The sequence below is a fragment of the Tachysurus fulvidraco genome, chromosome 17, assembly GCF_022655615.1.
Source record: "Tachysurus fulvidraco isolate hzauxx_2018 chromosome 17, HZAU_PFXX_2.0, whole genome shotgun sequence".
Classification (NCBI taxonomy): domain Eukaryota; kingdom Metazoa; phylum Chordata; class Actinopteri; order Siluriformes; family Bagridae; genus Tachysurus; species Tachysurus fulvidraco.
The window spans coordinates 2840024-2862145 of record NC_062534.1 but is presented as its reverse complement, the minus strand read 5'-3'; the positions used below and the strand labels follow the sequence as shown (position 1 = coordinate 2862145).

General features: G+C 34.6%; 2 protein-coding genes and 1 long non-coding RNA gene across 4 annotated transcripts; 1 reads left to right on the top strand and 2 right to left on the bottom strand.

Annotated features, from left to right (window-relative positions):
* Nucleotides 1-999: 999 nt before the first annotated feature.
* On the bottom strand, nucleotides 1000-5574 carry LOC125138486. The gene is made up of 6 exons (XM_047802157.1): nucleotides 5463-5574; nucleotides 4967-5332; nucleotides 4723-4833; nucleotides 4546-4635; nucleotides 1880-1917; nucleotides 1000-1569 (listed from the first exon to the last, which is right to left on the bottom strand). The coding sequence occupies exons 1-6, from the start codon at nucleotides 5506-5508 to the stop codon at nucleotides 1420-1422; spliced, it is 801 nt and encodes a 266-aa protein (XP_047658113.1). The 5' UTR covers nucleotides 5509-5574; the 3' UTR covers nucleotides 1000-1419.
* A 7718-nt stretch (nucleotides 5575-13292) lies between these two features.
* On the top strand, nucleotides 13293-15227 carry LOC125139163. The gene is made up of 3 exons (XR_007138259.1): nucleotides 13293-13344; nucleotides 13424-13464; nucleotides 14997-15227. It is a non-coding gene; the product is annotated as an uncharacterized LOC125139163 (long non-coding RNA).
* Nucleotides 15228-19506: 4279 nt separating this feature from the next.
* Nucleotides 19507-21825, bottom strand: LOC113646055. Of its 2 annotated transcripts, XM_047802149.1 has the most exons (6): nucleotides 21714-21825; nucleotides 21218-21583; nucleotides 20974-21084; nucleotides 20797-20886; nucleotides 20681-20715; nucleotides 19507-20490 (listed from the first exon to the last, which is right to left on the bottom strand). In XM_047802149.1, exons 1-6 carry the CDS (start codon nucleotides 21757-21759, stop codon nucleotides 20377-20379), a joined length of 762 nt encoding a protein of 253 aa, XP_047658105.1. In that variant the 5' UTR covers nucleotides 21760-21825; the 3' UTR covers nucleotides 19507-20376. The 2 variants fall into 2 exon arrangements, with proteins under 2 accessions (XP_047658105.1, XP_047658104.1); XM_047802148.1 differs by having other exon boundaries at nucleotides 20681-20886.
* Between the last annotated feature and the right edge of the window lie 297 nt (nucleotides 21826-22122).

Sequence of the window (22122 nt, the reverse complement as noted above, 5' to 3'; positions counted from 1 at the left end):
GTCACATTTCATTATGTACTGTGTCAGCTATATATGCTTTATATGACAATTAAAAGCTTCTTGTTTTGTCTTGACTTGACTTGACCTGATGCTGCTGCTCTGCAGGCTAAATCTCCATTCCTTTTGATTGAAGGTTTGTGATGTACAGTACAGACCAAAAGTTTGGACACACCTTCCAAAAGTTTGGACACACCACCTTTTCAACAGGACGATGACCCCAAACACACCTCCAGGCTGTGTAAGGGCTAGTTGACCATGAAGGAGAGCGATGGGGTGCTGCGCCAGATGACCTGGCCTCCACAGTCACCGGACCTGAACCCAGTCGAGATGGTTTGGGGTGAGCTGAACCGCAGAGTGAAGGCAAACGGGCCAACAAGTGCTAAGCATCTCTGGGAACTCCTTCAAGACTGTTGGAAGACCATTTCAGGTGATGACCTCTTGAAGCTCATCAAGAGAATGCCAAGAGTGTGCAAAGAAGTAATCAAAGCAAAACTTTGAAGAACCTAGAATATGACATATTTTCAGTTGTTTCACACTTTTTTGTTATGTATGTATATAATTCTACACGTGTTCATTCATAGTTTTGATGCCTTCAGTGTGAATCTACAATTTTCATAGTCATGTAAATAAAGAAAACTCTTTGAATGAGAAGGTGTGTCCAAACTTTTGGTCTGTACTGTAGGTGGCGCTGCAGTTAAAATGGAAACAGGATGTCCTAGCAGCCCAGTGTACAGCTTCTCCAGCACAGTCCTAACCACACCACAGAGTCTTCTGCCTGTTAGCATGTGATAAGAGACAGTGCAGCATTTAAGCCACAACCAACAGACTCACTAACAGCTTCTTTATTAGTCATGAAAAAGTCATAGACCTTCAGGGCTCAGATGAGTTAATAAAACAAGCCCCGCCCCCTGTTACTATAAAGATCACATAGCTTTACATAGCGTTGAATCCGACACACTTCCTGTTTTGTAAGACATTGTACAACAAGCTTTTATTTAATTGTTTGTACATTTATTTTGTCTTCAGCAAAGTTCAAGCACTGTGAGTCATACAGATCATACAATAAAATCAACACAAAGCACAAGACTGTCATCATATAAAAAAGTTTTACAAAGTTCTCTGTCTTTTAGGTTATTAACAGGAAACAGAAAAATACTTTAATATTTAATATGTGCAAATTTATTTAATATGTATTATTACAAGCTTAATGTAAACAGAAATTAAACTATCAAATAAATTAATTCATTATTATATACAGCAATTATGCTGCTATACATAGACTTTGCTGTCAAGTTTGAAATTAGCTTAAAATATTTAATAATCTTGTAATAATTAAATGTTTAAAATGTAGTCAGGATATTTAATTTACTAAAACATGATCACTGTTTTTCTCGTGTATTTCACTGGGTTATGAATCATCTACGTTATATCTTCTATCTTATATCTTACAGTTGTATTCACACTCGAGTACACACACTCATCTGATGATCCAGTTTTTCTTTCTGCAGCTTTGACTTTCTTCTTGGAGAATTTTAGAGCTGCGTAATTCAGTGTTTCAGCTTCAGTTTCCTGATAAATATAAAAAACATAAGAAACCGAGCTCACAGCAATAAAAATAGAATAAAAGTAACTGCAAAATACACAATAAACTACACAGTCTGTGGTGTGAAGATAAAAGTCAGGGATTTTTGTGTAAATCTGATCAAACTGACTATATAAATTATATCTAGAACATCAGGAGGAAAAATAACTGAATGTAGAGACATTTTACAAATAAATAAATTATAAATAAATCAGACACAGTGATATCTACAGAAAGAACAGAATTATCTGTAGAGTATATAATAGTGAAAAGATCAGTATTTATTTGTACACATACCTGCTTTGTTACTGGAGAATCTTCAATAGAAGCATTTACTATGAATACAGAACACACCAATTAGTGTTTTTATTGTAAATAAAAAAAACCTCTAATTATTATCTGATGACAAAAACACTTACTTTTATCACCTTTTCTTCTCCTCAGTATGAAATAAGTGAGACAGAAAATCAGAAGTGCGCACAAACCCAAAGCCGATCCCAAACCGATCACTGTCCGATGTAGAGATCTGATCATTTCTGATTCTGTTATTTCACCACATTATATTTAGATTTGTACAAAACACTGACATCTCACCTGTGTTGTGTTGTGTGCTAGTGTTAGTGTTGTTTCCATGCAGTGTTGGTTCACACACCACTGAATGATCACACAGAGCTGCTTTAGATGTTTCTGATGCAATAGTAACATGATCACCTATAAACATTGATCAGGATTCACTTAGTAAAAGTCTGTAACTCAGTGTTGTTGAAGAAAACACAGTTAACATTTCACTACTTCACTATTATTTATCTTCCAGGTTGAACATGTTAACAGTCATCAGGAAAATATCACTACATTAAACCAGGATACATTCAGAATCAACTCAGAATCCTACCTTTAATTTGTAAATAAGTTCCATCTCCAAACACAAGGTTGGGTAACGTCACTGCACAGTAATACATGGCTTCATCAGACTGAGTGACCATTAAAATTATAATACTGAAGCAGTTTAAAGATTTTTCTATTTTAAAACGAGACTCTTGGAATCCAGTGTAAAAAATTTCACTATCGCTTTTATACACTGTGACTACAATCTGAGGTCTTTTATTCTTTGGTTGTTTAAACAAGTCTATTATTCCAACTACATTCTGAGAATCATAACAACACTGTAGAGTCGCCGAGTCTCCGATATTCACACTTAGCTCTTTATCAGGCTGATAAACTGGTGGCATTGTTGGAGATTGTGCAGTAACCCAGTGTCTACCAGGATGGGGTGTGTCTAGAAACACAAATGCATCAATAATAATGTTGCTAATAATATTTTTTAACAAACAGGAACATGAATAATAACCTTAAAAAAAAAAAAAAAAAAACAAACAAGAATCAAGACATAAATGTTTAAGCTTGTACTTCACTTACACATGATGCTGAAGATCAATCTCAAAATCCAAAACATGTCCATTTTTAATTTACTAGACTTTCTACATCTCATTTATGAACAGAATACGACATGAATGAGATAGAAGACTACTTATAGACTAGAGACAGGCTGTACTGTGTACACCCAGAACACCTGTGATTGGTTGTTTTAGGCTGAGAAGCGATCACATGGTATTCTGATCTACACCACAGTTTTTTTTCCTCATCTTTGTGTTGAAGATAAGACAGAATGGAAAATGTGGTTTAGTGGTTTAGTCACAAATGTAACATCTAATCGTTGTTTATTTAAATCATTCTCAGTTAGTACAAAGTCTCTCATAAAGAGTAAGGATTATTTTGGGGAACGAAGAGTTCAAAACATTTGTATTTCATTATATTTCAGTAGTATTACATTGTATTTCAGTAGTTTTATTACTAAAGGCCCGATTCGTGTTCAGATTACAGATGGCTTCAGTGACTAGTTTACTTTCATACCTACTGTATTGTAATTATTATTTTTTTCAGAATACTGTTAAAGTGCATTAGATTACTTAATAATATTGTTTGTACGTTTATTGTTAAAGAAAAAAGCATACAAATGATCTCCACAAAGTGCAACTTTTTTTTTCCCGTTACAAATTAATATTAATAATAGGACAGTTGAAAGAAAAAAAGAGAGAGAAATAATGAAAGTTAAGAGTTCTATTTATTAATGAACATTTGTACAGAAGTAAAACATGTCGCATGAAAATAAACAAACGACAAAAAAAAACGTTCTTTAATCTTTCTTACTATGATTTTTTTTTTAAATTTTCTTCTGTTTTTCTTCTGTCACATACATCAGTGTTGCTTCTAGAATTTATCTGTAAGTAGTTGAATTATGTAAAAAAAAATGTATTAACAAAAACGGTAATAAATATAAGAACCATTAATTAACCACAGAATTTTATGATGCTATAAATGAGAATATAATTTTTTTTCTTTAAAGTGACGTACTGTAACCGTGTGTTATAAATTATTTCTGTTCGATCTTTGAGTTTTATTAACATCTGAGTACACACACTCATCTGAAGAACCTGCTTTTCTTTTTCCGGCTTTGTTTTTCTTCTTGGAGAACTGCAAAGCCGCATAATTCAGCGTTTCTTCTTCGGATTCCGGAATTAAAATAAAACAATTCAAAATCATTAAAATAATTAAAAAAAAACATTAGTAACTGCACCATACACACAAACTAACATTTTAATCTCATTAAAATCACTGTATAAAATATATTCAGAACAAATAACGAGTAGAAATGTTTCACATACAGAAAAAAGACTCGTGTGATAATTGAGATAAAACTACAAAAAAATACAGAATTACACATATATTATTGTATAAAGCCAATACTATGTTGTTGTTTTTTGTTTTTATTTAGCACACGTACCTCTCTCCTTACTGGGGAATCTTCTATAGACGCAGTCACTATTAATACAGAAGCACATTTATTTATTTTGGAAATGAAAAAAAAAAAAAACAAATTCATGTCTGATGACAAAAACACTTACTTTTATCACCTTTTCTTCTCCTCAGTATGAAATAAATGAGACAGAAAATCAGAAGTGCGCACAAACCCAAAGCCGATCCCAAACCGATCACTGTCCGATGTAGAGATCTGATCATTAATCAATACCGTTATGAGCACAAGTATTTATTATGATTTATAAAGCTATAAGAAATGTTACCTGTGTCGTGTCGTGTGTCGGTGTTAGTGTTGTCTCCATGCGGTGTTGGTTCACACACCACTGAATGATCACACAGAGCTGCTTTAGATGTTTCAGCATTAACACGCTCACCTAGAAATGTTTATCACGACACGTCACTAAAAACTAAACCTGAATATCGTTGAAGAATGTTGAGAATGTTGATGAAGAATAAAACGTTACAACATTTAATCAGTCCCATCATTCGTTTCAGTAGAAATCCTACCTTTCATTTGTACACGAGTTCCATCAGTAGACACGAGCGCACAGTAATATGTGGCTTCATCACACAGGGTGGTGTTTAAAATGGTCAAATTGAAGCAGTGTCCAAACCTTTTAATTTGAAAACGAGAATTTTGGAATTCTTTGTAAAACTTTTCTCTGGCAGTGTTGAATAATCTGACTATAACCTGAGGCTGTTTTGTGTTTTGTTGCTTAAACCAGATAACGTCTCCGTTTTCTGTTCCTAAAACACAACACTGTAGAGTAGCCGAGGCTCCGATATTCACACTGAGCTTTTCTTCAGCCTGATAAACATCTGGATTTGGGGGGGATTCTGTAGTAACACAACGTTTATCAGACTCGACTGTATCTAGAATAAAAATGCAGAAAACAACAAACAGATTTTGCATTTTTCTTACAAATATATTTCGGTGCTAAGAAATCATCTTAAAGTGAACAGAACAGGAATTTATAACAAAACAAACACAACAAAAACTTACACTTGGTGCTACACAGGAGCAGAACTGAAATCCAGATCCGTGTCATTTTACCAATCCGTTTTAAATTCCTTTTATCATCAGATTATGAATCTGCCTGAAGCAAATATTTCCTTTATACTAAAGCTGGTCTGTAATAAACACGCCCCAAATGATACCATGTGATTGGTTTCACAGCCAAACAGAATGGCATCGTCTCTCACCAAACCACATCACAGGTTTATTTGTCCTCTCATGTGTAGTGGAAAATTCATTGCAGTTTATTTTTAAGCCTTGCTATTGACCTGGTTAAAAAAAAAAAAAATCCCTGCTTGAAAAGTTATTGTTAAAAATGTAAGAAGAGTAGGTTATAAACCACTGGGCTCTAACTGATGTATTACTGACAATGTGAAAGTTTTTTAATCGATCGATATGTAGAAGGAAATATGAATATTATAAAAAATATTTCTCATGTTCCAAGTTAGTGCTTTGTAAAACAAACAAACAAACAAACAAACAAATAGATAGATAGATAAATAAATAAATAAATAAATAAATAAATAAAGATACAAAGGAAATATAATACCAAGCTGTTCTGAAATTTGTGCAAATATTTAAAAAATTCTACTTTTCACTCAAGCCGCTGTCAGTACATCAGTTTAATGAAAAAATAAATAAATAAAAAATAGGGGTCCCAGAGCGAATCCTCTGTTTCCACTTAAAATCCCCCACTCTCACACCAATTATCTTCATGTCCTTTCTTTACACATCCATATATCTCCACCTCTTGATCTCTTACCTGGCAGCTCCATCTCCAACCTCCTTCTACCAATATAACCATCTCCCTCCTCTCTACATGTCTAAACCATCTCAATCTAGTCCCTCTGACCTTGTCCTCAAAACAGCCAACCTGAGCTGTCCCTCTGATGTGCTCCTTCCTAGTCCTGTCCATCCTCGTCACTCCTAAAGCAAACCTCAACATCCTCATCTCTGCTACCTCCATCTCTGCCTTAAGTCTCTTCCTCACCATTGTATTCTACACCATTTAGGGAGCTGAACCTAAATGTGATTAAAAATAAAAATACCATGCTGTTGCTGATGACTCCTTCAATACATGTTACAGAAACTGTAATACATCCCAGAAGTCCTCTATAAACAGTGTCGTTGAACACAATGAACTTCTGTGTCTGCTCTGTGACAGGAAACAGATCAGTTATTAAAGGCACCGAGGACTGTCAATAAATTATGTGTGAATATGTCAGAATATATTATAAAACTTATAAAATACACAGGATGGTTAAACTCTCACTAAGTATATAGACACTACATTTAATTCAGAAATATACATAAGAAAATCTGCTACATATTCACAAAACTTCAGTTTTATAATTTACCTCAACTTTTTGTGGTAGAAAATGAGTGAGTGAGTGAGACTATCAAAGCTGAATGCTGCCACCTCGTGGTTAAAACCGGATATTTTTTTAACTACTAGTTAGTGATTTTGGTATATGTTCTAAATGAATGTTGAAGTTTAAATTACTTTTTTAGAATAAAAAAAGTCAGAGTTAATCATTTAATAAACATCTCCATCACTGAATGTTAGAATTATAAGCTGCAGTTATATTTTATACTTTATTGTAACATTCTGAGTTGGATCATGTGAATTTCAACACCATGGACAGCGACCCCTAACCAGGTCCGTAAAAAGAGACACGTGGTCTAAACTGGAAATGAAGTCGGTACTAAGTAGTGTAGTAGAAAGGACACCTTCTGTGCATTCTGACTTTCTAAATAATGCCATAAATAATAAAAATAAATAAATAAGAAAGAAAGAAAGAAAGAAAGAAAAAGAAAGAAAGAAAGAAAGAAATACAGATAACATTTTATTTATTTGTTTGTATGTTTGTTTATGTTTAAATTATTTATTTATTTATTTATTTATTTATTTATTTATTTATTTATTTATTTATTTATTTATTATTGTTATTATTATTTTTTTTTACTTGTTTACTTATTTTGAAACTAAAGCTCCAGCTAAACAACTTGAGCGGGAATCATCTTGTCTCTCATGTTGCCCCCGTTGTAGTAAATTGAGCATCTGGGAAAAACACAGTAGGGCATAAAATACAATTACGGGAACTTTCATTCCATGTTACAGGAACCAGTCATGAGCTCCATACCTACTTCAGAAAGTACTGATGTGGCACCTGGATCATTGCTCCTGGGCTTGAGGACGTTCCTGTATCTGCATTACCCTGCATTGCCAAGTAGACAAGTGCTGTATAATGTTACAGCATGATGTAAACTTTTACCTGACTAATGTCATGGTTTTAGCAGAAATAGCAATTTCCTTTGCCAGGAAACATTATGTTCATTTACACAATATGGCAAAACATCATAACATGCAAATATGAGGTGCTACAGTATGTGCCATCCTGCATGCCAAAGGGAAGGTGTGGCTTAAGATGTTAAGGCTCTGGGATTTTGATTGGAAGGTCAGGGGTTTAAGTTAAACAACTGCTGTTTGCTGTTGAACAAAGCCCTTAACCCTCCCTGCTCCAGGGATGCCTTATCATGGCTGATCCTGCGCACTGACCCCAGGGTCAGGTAAAGTAAAGTAAAGAGTGGAAATGCAAAGAGAACTTCACTCTGCTGTAATGTGTATATGGCAATAATAAAGGCTTCATGCCTTTTTGCGACATGCGACCGCATCACACATCTGTGATAGAAGGAAGATTGACCTGACCTGATTTTCACATACACGCACACACACACACACCAACACCCACCCACACACACACACACACACACTCACACACACACATTCAAATTCACACCCCTGACATCACCACCGACCCACAGACACACGACACACACTCCAACACGCATACAGGCTGCAAAACCACATATGTTCTCTGATAGCTCTGCTATTATTGGCCTTATCACTGAAGAGGATGATGCAATGTACAGAGAACTGATCCAACTGCCTCCAGATCACTGCAAGTAAGACCAAAGAGATTGTGCTGGGTTTCTGTAGGCCCCAACACTGGTGATTATTCATCAAATGCATATTGAAATAGTGGATTTATATAAGTTCCTGGATGCAGACTGCACATGCTGGTATAACAGAAGCATAAAAAAATAAAAAAAAATATGTAACAGGCTTGGACACATAATGATGGTACCCTTTACCTAATATTTTGTTGCACAACATTTAGGCAATCACTGCAATCAAGCGATTTAGTCCCCCTTCAACGTCTGAATAGTATGTGCAACTGTAGTCACAGGAAAAACAAGCTGCTTGGAGATGGTCTTATAGCCTTTACCTTCTAATTTACCTGAAATATCTCTCTCTTCTTAGCTTTTTGTGGTCTATGTGCACTGTGGTACACGCCATGACACCAAACAGCACAGCGACTACGTTAGACCACTTAAATAGGCCGACTGGTTACACGTTTGAAGACACCCGTGATGTTAATCACAAGACACACTTTAGTTTATCAGGTCCCTGTAGTCAAATTATATTCAATCTTTTCTAGAGGTACCATAATTTTTGTCCAGGCCAGTTGCATTATTTAATTATTTATTTTTTAAATGCTTCTCTTGAACCCCAATTCAAAAGCAATATCTAATTTTTATTAGTGTTTTTTTTTCTTAAATTGATCTTTATTATTACTTTTGTCAGTTTGAAGTTATTTCACTGACCATTGTGAGTTTGTCTTTCTTTAATAAAAAGGAACCAACAATTTTGTCTAAGTGTGAATTTACTTTCAAAGAAACATAAAGGGTTAAATTATAAACTGAGAAAAGCTGGCCAAAGTTCAGTTGGGTGTGACATGTGGTCAGAAGTGTCATACGAGCTATTGTTAGTCTTCCTGTATATGTGTTGAAAAGTATTTGATGGAAAATACCATTGCACAAAAAACAGGAAATAAGAATGTATACTAGGGTTGAGTCAAGCTCTGAGGTTTTTTTTATTAATTGTTCATAAGTCTGTGAATGAAGTATTTTAATTTAATATTTAAATAGAGGCATATTGCTACGGACAATAATAAAATGAATGAATGCATGTGTGTGTATATATATATATATATATATATATATATATATATATATATATATATATATATATATATATATATATATATACACACCACACACAATATACATTTAATGAGATCTATTGAGTAAATTGTTCATTAATGTTAAATGTCTTGTTAACATGGAACATTTCCATATATATATATATATATATATATATATATATATATATACATATACATATATATATATATATATACAGAGAGATAGATAGATAGAGAGAGAGAGAGAGAAAGAGAGAGAGAGGGAGAGAGGGAGAGAGAGAGAGAGAGAGAGAGAGAGAGAGAGAGAGAGAGAGAGAGAGAGAGAGAGAGAGAGAGAATATATAAATATATAAGAGCGGCAGCACAGCATTTGTACAGTGACACACACCAGTCCCACCTCTACTGATCAGCTGCAACAGTAAGTATCATTTCTCTCTCACACACGTGTTATGTTACATTATTAAATGTATAATAATCTAACTATTACAGTGACTTTATGTTTACAGATGATTAGCAATTACAGATGTTAATTACAGATGTTAGAGAAGATAACAGTAATCATAGCTACTGGTGTAGACTGCTGATCCACCAGGACCTTCTTTCAGTACTTCTCTTCATGATAACCTTGTTAAATTTCCTAAAGACATTTTATTAGAGACGTCCACAGCAGCTGATTACAGGAACAGGGGGAATAAACCTGAAAGTGCTCCCATTGGTGGTCACTTCATGTTCCATTTCAAGCTAATATGACAGTATGCTAGCATGCGGTCTTATGTAAATTTGTGCACTTTTAGTCTGTCAGTCAGTAAACCCTAATTCATCCATAAATATGTTGACAAGGACTGGAGTGAAAATAACCATTTTACAAAAGTAAAGAAAAAAAAAAAACAACAGTAAATATGACAACAGTTAATTCCTAATTCTTCAAGATTAATAAACAGTTCATGGCTATAAACAAGACGATTTGAAGGAGCTCTAAGTTTTGAAGGGACTGACAGCATTAACACCGTTCACTATAACCACAGGCTCTGAACTGATTGATATATTCACACACACACACACACACACACACACACACAAACACACACACACTCACAGACACACACACACACACACACACACACACACACACACACACACACACACACACACACACACACAAACACACAAATTTACACCCCTGACATCACCCCCGACCCACACAAACACATGACACACACTCCAACACACACACAGGCTGCAAAACCACAGTTTTTCTCTGATAGCTCTGCTATTATTGGCCTTATCACTGAGAAACAGTGAGACCAAAGAGATTGTGGTGGGTTTCTGTAGACCCCCAACACTGGTAAATATTCATCAAATGCATATTGAAATAGTGGATTTTTATAAGTACCTAGTAGCAGACTGTACATGCTGGTATAACAGAAGCATTAAAAAAATGAACAAAAAATTGGCCTGGACACAAATGATGGTACCATAACCTAATATTTTGTTGCACAACCTTTTGAGGCAATCACTGCAATCAAGCGATTTCTCTAACTCCAATAAGATGTCTTCACCTGTCCACAGGTATTTTGGTCCAACTGCTCCAGCTCTCAGGTTTGAAGGGTGCCTTGTCCAGACTGCAGCTTTCCCCACCATTGTTCAATAAGATTTAGATCAGGGCTCAAAGAAGGCCACTTTACAATAGTCCAGTGTTTTGTTCTTCACCATGTTTGGTTTTTTTAGCTCTAAGTTTTGAAGTGACTGACAGCATTAACACCGTTCACTAGAACCACAGGATCTGATCTGATAACAGTTCTGATTTAAGTTTAATGTGTGTTTTTATAATTCTCCACTTTATTAGCACTTTCTCTGTCTCTTAGTTGTGTATAGACTCATTTTTTCCATCTCAACAGCAACGTCATGACCATTTATCTGACAGAACAACACCAATATGGAAATGTGGTTGTGAGGTGGGTGATGAGAATACTACATAGAATGTCATCACGTGTCTTGCTTTAGAGCATGCTCAGTAACGCTCGGCTATAATATAAAAGCAAGCCGCACTTTTGAACACACTGTTAAGGGTGAACACACAAGATGTCTGGTTTCTCCGGCTTCTTTTTAATCTTCTGCACTATACGTAAGTATACGTAAGTAATATTTTTTAAAATCAGAATTTTTTTTATTATATTTTATAATACATTGCTACGCTGTAATAATTTCTAATTATTAGACCATTATTTATGTTATTTATTTATTTAATTTTTAATTTATTTAATTTTTAATTCATAATTTCTTCTTTTAATCCTCAATGCATAAGGATTAAATGTAACTAAATCATACATTGGCTTTTCTAGATACAGTTGAACTTCGCCTGAATTATTCAGGTCCTTATCCAAATGCAGTTTATCAGCCTGACAAAGTTCTCTATGTGAATATGGGGAACTCGGCTACTCTATACTGCTGTGTTTCTGGTGAAGATGTTGGAGCAGTTATCTGGTTTAAGCAACCAATCAGAAAACATCCCCAGATTATGAGCAGATCGTCTAAAACTACTGACATCACATTTTTCAATGAATTCCAAAATCTTCGTTTTCAAGTACAAATCTCTCCAAACTGTTCCAGTATGACCATTTCTAACATCATCCAGTCTGATGAAGCCATGTACTACTGTGCCATCACAAACCCATACAGCGTTTTTGGAGATGGGACATGTTTAAAAATTAAAGGTATAATTTGGATTAAATTGATGATGTAGTGAAATACTCGCTGTGATCCTGATCAGTTTATAGGTGATTATGTTACTATTGCAAATTAAGATAGGATTCTGAGTTGATTCTGAATGTTTAAGCTCCTGGTTTAATGTAGTGATATTTTCCTGATGACTGTTAACTATGGGGTCAGAATTGTTTCGTTATTCTGAATAAATACACTATGATCCACAAATAAATATAAAGAGTTTCACAAATATTTTTACAAATTTCACAAAAAGAAATGAAATTCACAAATTAATAAAATGGGATTTGCAAATAAAAAAATGTTTATAAATTGTATTTATTTGCGAATTGCTTCCTGCTCATCGTCCTTTGCCCACCGTCTACTCCAGCCAATCACGTTCTGATTTACTCGCTCTTCACACTACCACTGGACCCATTGATGATGCTGAAATCGTTTCCAAAGAAAGCAGAATTGAACTAACCCTTAGTGCTGGCTACAATCCATACAGGGTTACCAGATTGGGCTCGAATCTGCGACAAATGTTTTTTATTTGTTGTTTTTTTTAATCGTATTTTGCAGTACATATTACACTGTGATAGTGCGAGTAAATCAGAAAGTGAATGGTTTGAGGTAGACCGTGCCACGATTGGTCAGCGCCACGAGACCGTTGTCCGATTGGCTGGAGTAGACGGTGGGCGGAGTCCACCTATTTGTGGATTCTTGTGCACGTCTTGACGTTAGAAATGTTTCAAATCCACAAATGCACAGAACGCGATCCACAAATGCGTGCAGTGATTCACAAATGCACAGAACGCGATTCACAACTGAGCAGGAAGCAATTCGCACGTTGAACAATTAACATGTTCAACCTGGAAGATAAATAATAGTGAAGTAATGAAATGTTAACTGTGTTTTCTTCAACAACACTGAGTTACAGACTTTTACTAAGTGAATCCTGATCAATGTTTGAAGGTGATCATGTACTATTGCATCAGAAACAGAAATGATCAGATCTCTACATCGGACAGTGATCGGTTTGGGATCGGCTTTGGGTTTGTGCGCACTTCTGATTTTCTGCCTCACTTATTTCATACTGAGGAGAAGAAAAGGTGATAAAAGTAAGTGCTAATAATTACTTAACTACAATTATATTTAAAACAAAATAATATAATATTATGTAAATTTCTGTATTAATAGCAAACGATTCTGCTATTGAAGATTCTCCAGGAACGAGGCAGGTATGTGGACAAATTTATTGTATATGAACAAGATTCCAGCTTCTTTTATTGTCTTTATACTGTATGTAAATAGTCAAATATGTTTTACTTATTATTTTTATTAAATATTTTATTATTTTATTTTTAGAATAAAATTTAGAGGGTATTAAATTGCAACAGAATCTAAACATACTGAGTAATTAAATATATGAAGAAACAAATACTGAGGAATGCAGAGAATGTAAACATTCTTCTGTGTATAAAATGTGATCCATCATTTTATGTGTGTGTGTGTGTGTGTCTGTGTGTGTATAGATGTGTTTGTGTGTGTGTAGTGTGTGTGTGTGTGGGGGGGGCTCTGTGTGTGTGTGGGGGGGGGCTGTGTGCGTGTGCATGTGCGTGTGTGTGTGCGTGCGTGTGTGTGTGTGTGTGTGTGTGTGTGTGGGCATATGTGTGTGCATATGTGTGTGCATATGTGTGTAAGTTTAATGTTTAGTGTAAGTTTAATGTTTAGTGTATGTTTAATGTTTAGTGTAGTGTGTGTGTGTGTGGTGTGTGTGCGTGACAGTGTGTGTGTGAGTGTGTGTGACAGTGTGTGTGACAGTGTGTGAGTGGTGTGTGTGTGTGTGTGTGTATGTGTGGTGTGTGTGTGTGTGTGTGCATGTGACAGTGTGTGTGTGTGTGTGTGTGTGTGTGTGTGTGTGCGTGTGGTTGTGTGCGTGTGTGTGTGTGTGTGTGGTCCCGTTCTTGAGTAAGCCGTGTTTAGTGTAAGTTTAATGTATAGTGTAAGTTTAATGTTTAGTGTAAGTTTAGTGTTTAGTTAAGATGAATGTTTAGTGTAAGTTTAGTGTTTAGTGTAAGTTAATGTTTAGTGTAAGTTTAATGTTTAGTGTAAGTTTATTGTTTAGTGTAAGATTAATGTTTAGTGTAAGTTTAATGTTTAGTGTAAGTTTATTGTTTAGTGTAAGATTAATGTTTAGTGTAAGTTTAATGTTTAGTGTAAGATTAATGTTTAGTGTAAGTTTAATGTTTAGTGTAAGTTTAATGTTTAGTGTAAGTTTAATGTTTAGTGTAAGATTAATGTTTAGTGTAAGTTTAGTGTTTAGTGTAAGTTTAACGTTTAGCGTAAGATTAACGTTTAGTGTAAGTTTAATGTTTAGTGTAAGTTCAATGTTTAGTGTAAGTTTAATGTTTAGTGTAAGTTTAGTGTTTAGTGTAAGTTTAATGTTTAGTGTAAGTTTATTGTTTAGTGTAAGATTAATGTTTAGTGTAAGTTTAATGTTTAGTGTAAGATTAATGTTTAGTGTAAGTTTAATGTTTAGTGTAAGTTTAATGTTTAGTGTAAGTTTAATGTTTAGTGTAAGATTAATGTTTAGTGTAAGTTTAATGTTTTGTGTAAGTTTAGTGTTTAGTGTAAGTTTAATGTTTAGTGTAAGATTAATGTTTAGTGTAAGATTAAATCTGCAGCAAAGAATGAAGTAAATCTCACTACTGGTCTTTTTGTGCTGTTCACTTAGTTTTCCACAATAATGTCAGATTTTGTTGATTTACAGGAATCTGAAGTTGACACGCTGAATTACACAGCTTTGGAATTCTCTAAACGGAACGCAGTAAAAAGTCGGACACAAACTGACACAACAGGAGACCAATGTGTTTATTCCACTGTGAACTAATTTCTAATTAAGTGACATTGTTGTGGCATTTATAAAGCACTTCTCTTCTTCTTACATTAAACATTATATTTCTATATAGTTACCTGAATAAAGAGGAAAAAAGTAAACATACTTCATCTGCACTGTTTCATTTAATTAATTAAACAAATATGAAATATGTGTTGTGGCCAACATCTATCTATCTATCTATCTATCTATCTATCTATCTATCTATCTATCTATCTATCTATCTATCTATCTACCTACCTACCTATGTACCTAACTACCTACCTCTAAACATTTTATAGGACACACAAACAAATTGTCCTCTTTCCCAGTAATGTCCTGGCTTTAGTTCACACATGAACTCTCCCAGTAATTTACCAGGAACTTTGTTAGTTCTTGATCTCATCAAAACATACAAATCTAAGAACAAACCCAGAAACAGTAACCATAAGAAACTATGTTTTTTTTGGTATACATTTTTTTTGGTATTTATATTTGAATATGTAAGAGACGTATTTTAAATAATATTCTATTAATATTCTATTACATTATATAACCTACTAAAATATTTATACATGGCATTTAAAATATATTGAGATATTGTTTGTGCATATATATACACACACACACACAGACAGAGCGAGAGAGAGAGAGAGAGAGAGAGAGAGAGAGAGAGAGAGAGAGAGAGAGAGAGAGAGTCTGGCCCGGGTGATAAATCTGCAATATGAAAAAAAAAAATCATTTTCATTTTCGGCAGAGCTACCAGCAGATGGTAGTACTGAGCTTCAGGGTCTGAGTGGCATTTTAGTCATTTTAGTCAATAACTCCTGAGCTAAACGCAGTTACTACACAAATAACACCTCTTTTCTCTCGTAGTAATGTAGAGAGGCAGCTACAACCACGTTTTGTGTAGTAACAGTGTTTAGCTCAGGAGTTATTGACTCGGGAAACTCCAACCTGTGAATATCCCTTCTGCAGACATCGTCTGAATTCCTGTGCAAATTAGGAGCGCTGAGTCAAGTTGACCTTGTCTGTTTTGACTGCTTATAAAAAATGAAGTATATATGATAGCCTTTTTTTCACTTTTTTTGTCTAACTTGTTTACAACGTATTAACATATATTTTGCAAACATTTTTGTAATATTTGGTATAATAAACCTTATTAATATGCAAAAATGCCCCATTTTCTAGTTAAAAAAACAGATATTTTGAATTATTTTCACTATAGAGGCACAAAAGTTATTGCACAATTACAGGCGGGTATATTTCAAAGCCAGGAAATTGTTTTGAAACCATTTTGACCTTTTTTTAATGTCAGTAAATAATAAAACCTGTTTTTTTTCCAGGTCAAATTGACTCGAATGCTTATAAATCAAAAATTCTACCATGATCACCATCCTGTGTGATCAGCTTACATTTGTGAAAATTTTACACTTGTTATGTCTATTTTGCCTACCTGATGCCATCTGATCACCCAAAAATGGGCCACACACACACACACACACACACACACACACACACACACACACACACACACACACACACCTCAAAAACATGGCATAATTTATTGTGAATAAAACTGCCTTTACACCTTTAGCTTTTTGTTATATGTAATTTTTAAACAATAAACCTCATGAAATTATGCCATGTTTTTGAGTAAAATAAGCAGAAATTATTAAATATTATTTTGGATAACCACTGACTGGTGTATGTCAAACATCCCCAGCTCAAAGCTGACTGATGCAACTAAGTTCATAAATTAGAGAGAGGAAACAAATATGATTCGAATATGAAAACACGACGTGTGTGTGTGTGTGTGTGTGTGTGTGTGTGTGTGTGTGTGTGTGTGTGTGTGTGTGTGTAAAGCTTGTTGGTAGAAGAAAAAAAGCTGGACAAATGCATATAACAAGTGTGAAATATTTACAAATGATTGTTTTTGTTTTTTTTGGAGGCCCAATGAATTGCAATGCCCAATGCTTGTGTGTGTGTGTTGTGTGTGTGTGTGTGTGTGTGTGTGTGTGTGTTTTGGGTGCGTGTGTTAGTGGACATTTTATGTGTGCATTTTTGTGTCTGTATGTATGTTCATTGTGCTGAAAAGGGCAAAAGTGTGACCTTTTGCCCCACTAAATGTAGCCAAGTCAAATTGACTCGGGATGACTTGAGGAGGAAAATATTTACATTATTTTACAAATACATAGTTCAACGAAAATAGACAAAATTAATTTTGCTTACAAAGTTCATAATTTGGAACAATCCTGGTAAATTTCAGGAAAATGTGTGGAAGGAAACTACACCAGGCTACGTATGTAACCCGGTTCCCTGAGAATGGAACGAGACGCTGCGTCAGTGCTGACACTATGGGAATGCTTCTGTGAGGAAGTTGTGTCTGAAGCTCTGTGTGCACACATGACATTTTAAGTAAGTAATATTTATTTTTAAATCAGAGTTTTTATTATTATTATATTTTATAATATATTGCTACGATGTAATAATTTCTAATTATTAGACCATTATTATTATTTATTTATTTATTTATTTATTTATTTTAATCCTCGATGCATAAGGATTAAATGTAACTAAATCATACATTGGCTTTTCTAGATACAGTTAAACTTCGCAGGAATTATTCAGGTCCCGATCCAAAGGCAGTTTATCAGCCTGACAAAGTTCTCTGTGTGAATATGGGGGACTCGGCTACTCTACACTGCTGTGTTTCTGGTGAACATGTTGGAGCAGTTATCTGGTTTAAGCAACCAAACATAAAACATTGTATAAAACTGCTGAAGTCACATTTTTCAATGAATTCCAAAATCTTTGTTTTCAATTACAAATCTCTTCAAACTGCTCCAGTATGACCATTTCTAACATCATCCAGTCTGATGAAGCCATGTACTACTGTGCCATCGCAAAACCATTCAGCACTGTTTATGTATGAAAAAAAAGAAAAGATGATGGAACTAGACCAGGACTGTCAGACCTTCAGACTGTCAGACCTTCAGACTCTCAGACCTTCACTCAGACCTTCAGACTCTCAGACCTTCTAGAAAATCAGAGGTAGTGCTTATGATGTTGGATTACTGACCGACCAGAAGGTTATGAGTTCAAATCCCAGACTGTCAGATCTGCAACTGTTAGGCCTTTAAACATTAAAATCCTGAAACTCAAGTTCTCAGTTAAATAAATCAAACAAAATGTCTTCAAGTCACTTAGTATTACGGTGTCTGATGTAAACGTAAGTGTTAATGTACATGTAAATGTAAATGTAATGTGAATATTATGTAAATGCTACAGAGGAACTTTAGACTGTTAAACAAAAGGGAAGAATAAGATATGAGATATGACAATACAAGGCAGGATCATTCACAGAATAACGTACAGAATCAGTGGCTCAGCAATGCCAATTAATTTCCACAAATAAAATTGAATTAAATTAAATGTTCTCTCTCTAGTATCACTCTATATCAACACTTAATCAGACGTAACCAGATCTGATGGTCCTGAGGCTCCTCCCTCACCAGCGTGTGACACTAACCAATCACATTCTCTCTCTCTCTATCTTTCTCTCTCTCTCTCTCTCTCTCTCTCTCTCTCTCTCTCTCTCTCTCTCTCTCTCACACACACACACACACACACATATATGATGCCTCATTTTCTGAATCATGATCATAGAAGATATCAGTGTAGACGTGGGTGGAGTTTATTTCAGGCCTTAACGCAGCTCCTCCTTCACCAGCATGTGACACTAACCAATCACATTCTCTCTCTCTCTCTCTCTCTCTCTCTCTCTCTCTCTCTCTCTCTCTCTCTCTCTCTCTCGGTTACATATATAAGATACAAGACGGTTACATATATAAGATACAAGACATCTGATACAAACATTCTTAGGTACATGATTAAGGTCCTTCACACTTTAATTGGTCATTTTTCTATGCAAATTTAATAGAAATAATTAAAAATAATACACACTGAACTGTTAGCTACTGTATACTAAATAAGTGCTTTGTATTTTTCTATTAAATTCTGTTGTATTTATGGCTGATTGACACCAGATGTGTTAAATCACTAGTGGAAATAGTGGAAGTGAATGAGAATCCTCGCGATCGTAGTCTATAGCGGCCATGTTTGTAGGCTGTGATGTGTTTTTATATACCCTGCTTTAACAGTTGATTTCAGTAACAGTACCAACTTTTAAGCAAAAATACAATTTTGTATCGTGTTTTTATTCCCCTGTAAATTATTGGTCAGGACCTGCTAGAAATGGCGTCTCTTCATTCCAGTTTCTGTTGCGTCATTCACTCAAGCAGTCAAGAGTTTCTCTCAACATCACTACCACACAGCGCTGGCTCCATCTACTGACTAGTCTTGTGTTATTTCCTGTCAAAAGTCAAGAACACGTTTCGTTTGTTAGCACATAAATTCTTGCTAATTTACAAAATTGAATGTACATGCTAACAATCCTGCAGCTAACAGTATAAGGTTTAGTGAGTTCTTATTGTTAACAGGACGACGATGCGACGTCTAGCACTTGTGGTCACAAGAACACAAGAACACCTTCTAGAGATTACAAGACATGCAAGAGTTTAAGTAGACAAACTAATCAAAGACGACACATGTTGTGCGCTCGGTGTGAAGCGAAGACTCGTGACAAAATGTTACTATTATTAAATGATTCGTGTCCACAGAGACAATTATATGATATCCATATAATATCATACACCACATCCATCATACACCATATAATATCATACACCACATCCATCATACACCATATAATATCATACACCACATCCATCACACACCACATCCATGCTTCTACAGAATGCGGGTCAAAATCATGTCCCTTATATCCACATTTCTTATCCAGCGCTATGAACTTCACCTTCGTAGTTAAAATATTATACCACATTATGTCCCGGACAGTTGAGAGTTTACCATAAAACATTATTAATATTAATATTTATTGTAAGAAAATTAACCCAATTAAAAAAAAAAGGTACCTCATTTTTTTTTACTAATTCATTCATTTTAGTAATTTAATACAATTCACACAAGTAAATATTTCAGTTTACTGTTTCTACATAATAATAATAATAATAATAATAATAATAATAATAATAATAATAATAATAATAATAATAATAATGCACACTTGACATGAGGAACTGTGGAATATCATCACTAACATGTCTATTGCAGTAAAACATGAAGCATCCCAGCAGTTTTACTATTATTAGCAGTTTAACTATTAATAATGTGATTTCTGTCTTTTTATGTTTTACAGTTTCATATACATTACATCAGTGTACATGAAATCATCCGTTCGTCCAGGTTGGACTTTCCACCCGAAGAACTGCAAAGCTTCGTAAGAAAATCTGTTTATATGAGATTCCTGAAAACAGAAATGATATTAAATTGAAATAAATATAAGACAGTGTGTCATAGTAGTGACATTTCTCTATGATTAAAGACATTTCATTAGTATCTATTATAAATAAATGACCGGTAAAACATATAAATATAGATTTGATATTTTTTTAAGCTACTATATTCTCACAGTTTTTACTTATCTGTAAACGTACCTCTCTTATTCCTGGAGATTTGTCCAGTTCCTTCACTGTTAATACACAAACACAATTATTACCCATTGTTAAAGATGTAAAAGTAACTTTAATTGTCTGATGACAAAAACACTTACTTTTATCACCTTTTCTTCTCCTCAGTATGAAATAAGTGAGACAGAAAATCAGAAGTGCGCACAAACCCAAAGCCGATCCCAAACCGATCACTGTCCGATGTAGAGATCTGATCATTAATCAATACCGTTATGAGCACAAGTATTTATTATTATTTATTAAGCTATAAGAAATGTTACCTGTGTCGTGTCGTGTGTCGGTGTTAGTGTTGTTTCCATGCGGTGTTGGTTCACACACCACTGAATTATCACACAGAGCTGCTTTAGATGTTTCAGCGTTAACACGCTCACCTAGAAACGTTTATCACGACACGTCACTGAAAACTAAACCTGAATATCGTCGAAGAATGTTGAGAATGTCGGTGAAGAATAAAACGTTACAGCATTTAATCAGTCCCATCATTCGTTTCAGTAGAAATCCTACCTTTCATTTGTACACGAGTTCCATCAGTAGACACGAGCGCACAGTAATATGTGGCTTCATCACACAGGGTGGTGTTTAAAATGGTCAAATTGAAGCAGTGTCCAAACCTTTTAATTTGAAAACGAGAATTTTGGAATTCTTTGTAAAACTTTTCTTTGGCAGTGTTGAATAATCTGCCTATAACCTGAGGCTGTTTTGTGCTTTGTTGCTTAAACCAGATAATGTCTCCGTTTTCTGTTCCTAAAACACAACACTGTAGAGTAGCCGAGGCTCCGATATTCACACTGAGCTTTTCTTCAGCCTGATAAACATCTGGATTTGGGGGGGATTCTGTAGTAACACAACGTTTATCAGACTCGACTGTATCTAGAATAAAAATGCAGAAAACAACAAACAGATTTTGCATTTTTCTTACAAATATATTTCGGTACTAAGAAATCATCTTAAAGTGAACAGAACAGGAATTTAAAACAAAACAAACACAACAAAAACTTACACTTGGTGCTACACAGGAGCAGAACTGAAATCCAGATCCGTGTCATTTTACCAATCCGTTTTAAATTCCTTTTATCATCAGATTATGAATCTGCCTGAAGCAAATATTTCCTTTATACTAAAGCTGGTCTGTAATAAACACGCCCCAAATGATACCATGTGATTGGTTTCACAGCCAAACAGAATGGCATCGTCTCTCACCAAACCACATCACAGGTTTATTTGTCCTCTCATGTGCAGTGGAAAATTCATTGCAGTTTATTTTTAAGCCTTGCTATTGACCTGGTTTTAAAAAAAAAATCCTGCTTGTAAAGTTATTGTTAAAAATGTACAAAGAGTAGGTTATGTGAAAGTTTTTTAGGCAATCAATATGTAGAAGGAAATCTGAATATTATAAAAAATATAAATTT

Coding starts and splice junctions, on each gene's coding strand:
- LOC125138486 (XM_047802157.1), bottom strand. CDS start 5,508: ATGACACGGATCTGGATTTCAGTTCTGCTCCTGTGTAGCACCAAGT. Junction 4,636..4,722: donor CGACACACGACACGACACAG/GTAACATTTCTT, acceptor TACATCGGACAG/TGATCGGTTTGGGATCGGCT. Junction 1,570..1,879: donor ATTCTCCAGTAACAAAGCAG/GTATGTGTACAA, acceptor TATATTTATCAG/GAAACTGAAGCTGAAACACT.
- LOC113646055 (XM_047802148.1), bottom strand. CDS start 21,759: ATGACACGGATCTGGATTTCAGTTCTGCTCCTGTGTAGCACCAAGT. Junction 20,887..20,973: donor CGACACACGACACGACACAG/GTAACATTTCTT, acceptor TACATCGGACAG/TGATCGGTTTGGGATCGGCT. Junction 20,491..20,680: donor AATCTCCAGGAATAAGAGAG/GTACGTTTACAG, acceptor TTCTGTTTTCAG/GAATCTCATATAAACAGATT.